The sequence below is a fragment of the Limulus polyphemus genome, unplaced genomic scaffold (assembly GCF_000517525.1).
Source record: "Limulus polyphemus unplaced genomic scaffold, Limulus_polyphemus-2.1.2 Scaffold70, whole genome shotgun sequence".
In the NCBI taxonomy this organism is placed as follows: Eukaryota; Metazoa; Arthropoda; class Merostomata; order Xiphosura; family Limulidae; genus Limulus; species Limulus polyphemus.
In genome coordinates this window covers 894,330-903,822 of record NW_013665680.1, presented here as the reverse complement: position 1 = coordinate 903,822, position 9,493 = coordinate 894,330, and the positions used below count along the sequence as shown (strand labels likewise).

The 9,493-nt window shown below is 34.4% G+C and overlaps 1 protein-coding gene across 1 annotated transcript in view; it reads left to right on the top strand.

Moving 5' to 3' along the window:
• The first annotated feature begins 2,386 nt into the window (after nucleotides 1-2,386).
• Nucleotides 2,387-9,493, top strand: part of LOC106465846 (tubulin alpha-1A chain-like) — a 10,067-nt gene continuing 2,960 nt past the window's right edge. Inside the window, exons 1-4 of the mRNA XM_013926091.2 lie at nucleotides 2,387-2,517; nucleotides 5,799-6,021; nucleotides 6,499-6,800; nucleotides 7,689-7,951. Coding sequence (XP_013781545.1) covers nucleotides 2,515-2,517; nucleotides 5,799-6,021; nucleotides 6,499-6,800; nucleotides 7,689-7,951 — 791 coding nt within the window. The 5' untranslated portion in view covers nucleotides 2,387-2,514. The remainder of the gene's footprint in view (nucleotides 2,518-5,798; nucleotides 6,022-6,498; nucleotides 6,801-7,688; nucleotides 7,952-9,493) is intronic.

Genomic DNA, 9,493 nt, shown 5'->3' with positions numbered 1-9,493 from the left:
ACACGTGAGATCTTGCTCAAATAACAAATGTTTAATAAAAAAATATCACAGTGAATTTACTACATGGTTATTTCACTTTTCATTTCACAAGTTTTAGGCCCCAGTACCTGAACCAAACAAAGGCAGTACTGTAAACATAAATATGCAGACACGTGAGATCTTGCTCAAATAACAAATGTTTAATAAACAAATATCACAGTGAATTTACTCCATGGTTATTTCACTTTTCATTTCACAAGTTTTAGGCTCCAGTACCTGAACCTACGATAGATGAGTTTTCATGCATAAAGTTTCAGTTAAGTAATAATATTCCCCTTTAAACGTCCTCTAGTGTACAATAATTAAAACATCCAATTTAAAGTAGAGCTTTAAGGTATGGAAACTGAGAACACGTGTTATAGCTAGTTAGTTAGCTGGAAAGATATATACATTTTAATATTTTTTTTACGAAAAACATCTAAACTAACTTTTACAAGTTTGACACACACACACACAAAAAACAATTTTTACAGCAAGAACGAATGTACTTTTCATTACGTTATAATAGAACTATTATAACCACATTACGTAATATTTACAAGTAAATATTACATACTCACACATATATAAAATGGACGCCATATTTTTGATTTTTTCACAAAATAAAGTCATGACTTCTTTTATCGATGACCAGTAGCTTGAAACTTATAATTGCAAAATGTTCGATTGGTAGTTTTAAATATTTTTGTTATGAATTATCACAAATGCCTAACATAATTGAACTCATTAAGCACGATCTACGAGACAGACACAATGGCATGCACAAGGGGGGCAAGCACCCCTCGCCATAGCCTTATGCATACAGAATTTACCATTATGGTAGGTGTGTAGTCGTTTATTTCTACACATATGTTGCATATTTATGTCTTGATATGTGTTATACATATTATATATATATAATATGTTTGTGTTTAATGTGCACCCCTCCCACCCAATAACGGTCAATTTTAAATTCCTGCGCACGACCTTAAACAGGTGTATTGAAAAACAGATAAAACACAGCACGTTCTTTATGTGAAGATTATTAAATTGACTTTACGTCCAAAGACACAAAACCTAATTAAATAACCTGTCCTGCAATCTGAATATTTTCTAACTGTACTGATCCATCAACTATGGATCATTAAGTTAACCCTGGAATTACCGACTTATATTAACATCTCTACTGTTGTTGGGATCCAAATATTTTTTAGTACTTTTATGTTTGGCTTGTTGCTAAATGTAAAGAAATTACTAAACAGCATTGGGTAAAAACCGCTCATCTTCTACGTGAATTACATAGAGAACTCAAGCAGCAGCTACAGTTGGATTAATGCAATATTGGTGGTATTTTTGTTTAATTTCTTTGTGTTACTCATAAGCTATTATAACTCTGTTAACAGAAGCAAGGCCTGGCATGGCTAGGTGGTTAGGGCGCTCGACTCGCAATCTGAGGGTCGCGGGGTTCAATCTCCATGCCAATTAACATGCTCGCCCTTTCAGTCGTGGGGGCGTTATAATATGACGATCACTCTCACTGTTTGTTTGTAAAAGATTAGCCCAAGAGTTGGCGGTGGGTGGTGATGACTAGCTGCCCTCCCTCTAGTCTTTCACTGCTAACTTAGGGACGGCTAGCGCAGATTGTCCTCATGTAGGTTTGCGCAAAATTTAGTGCATAAATTGTATTCTTGCGTACAGCTTCATTTTGAAGATGAAGTAATTTGTGAAAACAATATGAAAACAATATAAACTCTCCTATTTTGAAAAAAGAACATAGATTTTTCGTACGCATAAGTTACTTTTTCTCTTCTTTACTACCCTCAAGCAAGTAAGCGGACTTTATTTTAAGTTCTGATAATTCTACAAACAGGTTAATAACGTGATAGAAGGCAGACTTTTTATAATCTTAAGCCTCACTAGGAAGCAAAGCAGTGTGTAATAAACATGTATTTTCTTTATTTGAAATCGGTGAAATAACAGACACCAATACTCCACAACTACGTTTCATGTGTATGTGTTTTCTTAATTACTGAGACTTTTTAAGTATTTCCTTTTGAATGAGGGCAAATATAGGCTTTAAAACCATGGTGTATATATATATATATATATATACGTTATATTTCACACACACACACACACACACACACATATATATATATATACCAATGTATGTGTTAATATTGTATCTGTGTTCTCAGGTGAAGAGAATAAAAAAAAGTGTTTCTCTACAAACTCAAGTACAAACACGTACCGTGTCTGAAGCCAGACAACTGCTGGATCCACTGACCAATCCCTACTTACCTTTTGGACGCTACGGCAATAGGCAACCAATAGAATCCCGTGTTTTGCTGGCGTCGCGGCACTGCTTGTCTCTTATTCTCCATTAGTTTACGCACTGAAATCCCCATATGTATCTCACCGTCGATTCCTTGAAGTCGTACCTGTGAGAGTGTCTTATAAACCACATTTCTTTCACCAATTCACTGATCGCTAAGCATGGTAAGTGGGCTTTTAATATATATATATATATATATTTCATTACTAATATAAAAGCTCAAAAACCAACTTTAAATATCGTCACATCAAAACATTCTTGATAATACAACATTTCATTGTGTTTAATTCATATTAAAGTGTTAAATATCTACAATGTGTAAACTATTGGGTTAAGTTTGTTTGTTTGTTTGAAGTTAAGCGTTGTAAGTCCTCAGATATACCGCTGTGCCACTAGGGGGCTCTGGGTTAAGAAGAATGTTTGTTACTGCAGGACTTGCTATACGTAACTTTTTCAGTTTGAAAAGAACAAGCTTATTGGTGACGTCTTCATAATGACTGGAAAGATCATACGTGTTTTTTTTGTACTTTTGAAATGCGTAGTTTTTCCCTTGATGACATTTGGGCTCATGAAAAAAAGTAACAATAAGGGACGTTTTATTCCTGAAAAGAAGAAAATAAAAGAATATATGTGTGTGTATGTTAAAAAGTATGTTTTATTATTATTAATAATATGAATTGTAATTAGGCCTTTGAGCCATTTTTTTCGTTGTTGAAACTATAAGTTTCAAACATAAAAAAAAGACTTTTCTTTTTAGATTGACAATTTCAGTATTTTACTTATTTAGTTACCCATATTCCAAATAATTCTAGTATATACAAAAAGTAAACCAATTTTGATTACAGTGTAAACCCATTTCGCATCATTAAACTCGGGTTCACCCCCTCAGAAAAATACTAGACCCCCCGATGGCTCAGCGGAATGTCTGAAGGCTTATAACACTAAAGATCGGGTTTCGATACCCGCGGTTAGCAAAACATAGATCCGAATCTACTATGCAAACTTATTTCCTATGAACACATTAAAAGGCAATTTTGAAAGTTATTTTTTGGTAATATAAAGTTCATGTAAGTCTGTCAGTCTGATATAGAGACTAAATAAATACATTTTCCTACTTGATATAAAACCTGTTTTGTACCAAAAACATCTATAACGGGATGTATGTCGGGATTATGCTTTAGAAACGTTTATGTTATTCACCGTTATAAATATCGACAACGACAAAAAAAAACACTTTATATAATGCATGAGTCAACCGCCAGTTTGTCTCCAGTTCATATCGCCAACAGTCACGACCCAGGTTCTCCATGGATCGATTAATTAGAATTCTAGGTAGACGTATACAAACTCTGCGGTACCGGTTCCTTGTGATAGAAATAATCGATTCTGTCTGTGGTGGTGACGAAAATGTTCATTGTGCGTGGTTAGCAAAGAACGTTGTTTCAAATGAACACGGGCACCCATTTTACGGCCAATGATGTGTATAATGAAGCAGTGTTTAACAAACTAGCTCCCTATATCTAGAGTAATGGAAATAAGATAAAACTGTTTATTTGTTTCAGCGTAATGAAGTTTCATTTAACTTCACGTGTTGCGATTAGTTCAAACAAAATAGTAAAAAATATAAAAAATACTCATATAGCAATCACGCTTTCGTTCAATTCTTGGGCTACTCTTTACCAACGAATAGTTGGATTAGCCTCAACATCATAACGCCCGCACGGCTGAAAGTGTGAGCATGTTTGGAGACGAGATTCGAACCCTAGACCAGCAGGTTGCGAGTCGAGTACCCTAACCACCAAAGAAGTGAAACATAATAAAATAAATAGTCTTTCCTGTTTAATTATATGACTAGGGACAAGCTTTATATCATTTAAAGAAAGAGAAGGTTAGATATAAAAGTGATGGGGTGGGAAACAATGTAGCCGTGACCTTGTGATAAGATACGAACAAATGTAGGGCACTGAGCAACTGAAATTTTTCATAAAAATTAAATGCTTCTAATGCAATTTAATTTATTGTTAACTTTAGGTCCATAAAAACTTAAGCCTAATTACTGACATATGTAGGCATAATTGAAAGCAATAATACGTTGGTAGGAAGCTGAGAATATAATAAAAGCCATTATTTTTCCAGTTTTTCCAAGTCATTTTGGTGACGCACGTAGCTTGAAACTAAAAAGCTAGCTTTAATATGAGTTGTGTAAATCATGCAAAATACAGGATGAGATCATGAGAACGCTTCACAGCTGACGTCACATTTGCCATTAGGCTTAATCACATTGTGCTGAAAAGTAGTCAGTACGGATATCCGATTGAACATAGACGGGTAGGCGGACATGGTAGATTGACCGTGTGGAAATAATTACTACTATTTGTAGAGGGAATAAATAGCTGTTGTGTTTATTGCTGCTTCCAATCTACCAAAATTTAACTCTCAGCCTGTGACGTTCTGGTTAAATATTCACACAATGTGGCGGAAAAATATACATGAGACAAACAATAAAAAATTTCCTGCTGAAGCTTCCCGTTTTAATGATATGTTTTAACTGTTGAAATTTCACCAAAAGAGAATTAATGTTTCACTACTTGCTACTGCAGACGGAATTCATATTGAACATTCACGTATATAATACGTTATCGATTTTTTTAACGACCACAGTTAAAAACCATTTTAATGTACATTAACCTAGCTATATTATGAAAAGTAATATACGCTTGGTTAAAAGTGCATTTAGACCTGTATTTACGTAACACGGTGTATATGTGTATCACGAAATTAAAGAAATGAGGCTGAGCTTTAAATGATAGCTCAAGGTTTGTAAGTAGTTATATAGCTATTTACAAAAAATGACAAAGGCAAAACAAGTTATATAACTACTTACCAAAAAACACGAAATTAAAATAAATGAGGCTGAGCTTCAAATGATAGCTCAAGGTTTGTAAGTAGTTATATAGCTATTTACAAAAAATGACAAAGGCAAAACAAGTTATATAACTACTTACCAAAAAACACGACCACGACATCGTTGTAAACATTCTCTAATTAGAGTTTGTTGAAATATTGTTTAGAGACTAGCCAAAGCAAGTCAGTATAGCGCTTATATATATCTGTAAAGTAATTATTTCAATATTTGGATGTACCAGCAATACGTGCTTGCTATACCTTTCTGTAACATTGGTCTCATTTCACATATCGTCGTCGAGAGAACGACTTTCTCATTTATTCGTAACATTCTAAAGAAGCAAATCCACTAAAGATGCCTAATTATAGTTAGAAAACGGAATGATCTAACTTATATATATTTGTCTGTTATTAGAAACCAAAATTAATTAGTGTTACCAAAACCTGTATAGAAAATGTGGGACTGAACGCTTCATACCGTTAATAAAAATGTTATTTTGATCTGATTTCATTAAAGAAAAATGTACGATTTTTTTTCCAGCGTGAGTGTATCAGTATCCACGTTGGACAGGCTGGAGTTCAGATGGGCAATGCCTGCTGGGAACTTTACTGTTTGGAGCACGGAATCCAACCTGATGGACAAATGCCCAGTGACAAAACCATAGGTGGTGGTGATGATTCCTTCAATACTTTCTTCTCGGAGACTGGAGCTGGCAAACATGTTCCTCGAGCCGTGTTCGTAGACTTGGAACCAACAGTAGTTGGTAAATCCACACTTACTGTTATTTCAAGACGAACTTAATATGGATTCCATATTCAATTATTTCATTTAAGTGCGTAGACAACACTGAGGTTAATAACGTGGTTGATGAACCTTGGCTCATGTTATTTAGTTTATACGTTATTCCATTAGTTCTTATTTTAATTCTGTGTCCGTTCTGTTATTACTCAGTTCTTGCCCTAAGCTAAACTAGAAATAATCACGTCCATTGACCACGGTGTATAACATTTTGCAGAATACAAAAAGCTACTGAGGTAACTATTTATGAAGAATCAGTTTAGAAGTAAATGTATGAATTATTTGGTTACTTTTCTAAGAAAGCTATATCACTAAATTTTGTTTCGTTAAATAATAATTACAATTATTGCTTTGCACTTGTTACTAATTTGTTTTGGGTAGCTTGTATAATGCTTATAATAATTTTGGAAAATGTGTTGATAAAATGCTTTCTACATTTCAGACGAAGTTAGGACTGGAACGTACCGTCAGCTGTTCCATCCCGAGCAGCTTATTACTGGAAAGGAAGACGCTGCCAACAATTATGCCCGAGGTCACTACACTATTGGCAAGGAACTCATTGACCTCGTGTTGGACAGGATTCGGAGATTAGCTGATATGTGTACAGGCCTACAAGGCTTCCTCATTTTCCATAGCTTTGGTGGAGGCACTGGGTCTGGCTTCACTTCTCTACTGACGGAGAGACTCTCCGTAGACTACGGCAAAAAGTCCAAGCTGGAATTTGCTATCTACCCAGCTCCTCAGGTGAGTTAATTACATAATTATCCGACAAGAAAAAATGGCGTAGTTCGACCATTCAAGTAATGTTATTTCTCAAATAATTTGAATTTTGTTTCGGCAATAGTTATATCATTACCTACTTATCGTATATATTTTTGAATGAGTTTGTTTCTCTGTCGAATTTTGCGCAAAACTACTCGACGGATATCTACGCTAGCCTTCCCTATTTTAGAAGTGATAGACTACTAAACTAGGCAACTAGTCAACATCACCTTCCGCCAACTCTTAGGATATTTTTTTTTAACAAAGAAGAATGAAATTGACCGTCACAATGTAATGCTCTCACAGTTCAAAGGCGAATAAGTTCGTAGCGGAATACTATCCTGCGACCCGCAGATTGCGAGTCGAGCGCCCTAACCACCAGACTAGGTCAGGCCGATTTTGAATGAGCATTTCACATGTAAGTACTCAGTTAAAGTTTAAGACAAAATTTTGGTCATGTGGTATGAAAAGATAGTAATTTTTATATTTGTTGAGTTTACTAGTTTCAACGAAAAGTTTTTTCTTCGTGTATTTCACATGTATATTTATTTAAGGATCAGTTGGAAAGAATCGAATGGTTAGAAAATTTAAGAAAATGCTTACTCCAAAAAGAGCTTTGAACTCATAAAAATATCGTAATATAGAATACATTACACCCAACAGAAAGTTTTGTAGTTTAAAGTGAAACCAATCGTGTTTTGGTAACTAGCACAGGTGTTTCTGTGGAGATAATTTGTATAACTAATAACAATAACTCATAACGTTTTACCATAGCGTTATGAGTTTTCATACTAATGCTTTATCAATGTTTCATTACACAAAGTCTTTAAGCTATAATATTTCGGTTGAAGTATCCACCTGTATTTTCAGGTTTCTACAGCTGTTGTGGAACCCTACAATTCTGTTCTGACAACTCATACGACCTTGGAGCACTCAGATTGTGCGTTTATGGTGGATAACGAAGCCATCTATGACATCTGCCGTCGCAACCTGGATATCGAACGCCCCACTTACACAAACCTGAACCGTCTAATCGGTCAAATTGTGTCCTCTATTACTGCATCTCTACGATTTGACGGTGCCTTGAATGTTGACTTGACAGAATTTCAAACAAATCTGGTACCTTACCCGAGGTATATTTATAAAAGATGTATATCATGAATCACTATTAATAATTTATTTGAAATAAGACATGAGATATACACTCGTGGTTCTGTAAAGGCCAATCGAAGATAATACAAGAAGCTCTTCTGTCTACTTTATCGTTTTTTGTTGTTGTTTTTGTATTCGTAAAATTCTGCATTACGAATTTAGTAGAATAACAGCCAACTGGCTGAACAAGCTTCATTTGTAAAATATAATTTATGTTGTTTATTTGTAATTAAGCACAAAGATACACTATGCTCTACCCACCACGGGTATCTAAACCCGGTTTCTAGCGTTGTAAGTTGGCAGATGTTGTTGTTGTTTTTTCGTAAAATTCTGCATTACGAATTTAGTAGAATAACAGCCAACTGGCTGAACAAGCTTCATTTGTAAAATATAATTTATGTTGTTTATTTGTAATTAAGCACAAAGATATACACAATGCTCTACCCACCACGGATATCTAAACCCGGTTTCTAGCGTTGTAAGTTGGCAGATATACCGCTGTGCCACTGGGGAGCAATATCATTTTAGATATTCTAGTAAAGGTAGCTTTTTTACGCTACAGCAATGTTAAGCGAAAAAAGCATATTTTACCGGTTTTGTTTTGCTAGGCTCTCAAGTCAAGTATTTCCGCTCTTAACAATAAAGATTTCTGCTGAATAGTACGATATATAATTTGGGCTTACGAACGCGAATTATAAAAATGAAATATATCTGAAATGCTGCAGAATTAAATTGTAATTTGTATCATTATTATCATTAAAAATGGATAGTCAAAATTAACTTTAAAGAATTCGTTATACATTGATTAAAAATCTATTGTTTTTATATCGTTGTTAGTAGTTTCGTTGCTGAACTTGTCTCTTTCAGTTCCGGTTTAAGGTTCAAACTTTCGTAGTTCAACAGTCTATCGTCCAAGCAATTCAAAGTTAGTTCGTAATGAATACTATTTTTACTTAGCAAAATGTAGATTTTAATATCATTGTTAATAGTTTCGTTGTTTTCTCTACCATTGTTAATTGTTTTCTTGTTTTTTATATCATTGTTAATAGTTTCGTTGTTTTCTCTACCATTGTTAATTGTTTTCTTGTTTTTTATATCATTGTTAATAGTTTCGTTGTTTTCTCTACCATTGTTAATTGTTTTCTTGTTTTTTATATCATTTTTAAGAGTATCGTTGTGTTTTATATCATTACCTTCGCCCCCGGAGAGGGGCGAGAGTAATGTAATCGGGTCCGTGTGTATGTGTTCGTCTGTGTTTTCGCGAGCTTATCTCAAAAACTAATAAACCGATGCAAACTAAAATTTTATACAAAATAAGAAGTCAGTATGGGATAGTCCTCCCCATATTTGGTCCGGATCCATGATAGGTATCTGGATTCAGGATCACTTTGAAAAAAAATTTTTAAATGGGAAGATAGGGCATTTTCGCGGTTTTAGGTTAATAACTCTGTAGCGTGTAATCGAATTTCTACTCAATTTTTGCGGTTTTAGGTTAATAACTCTGTAGCGTGTAATCGAATTTC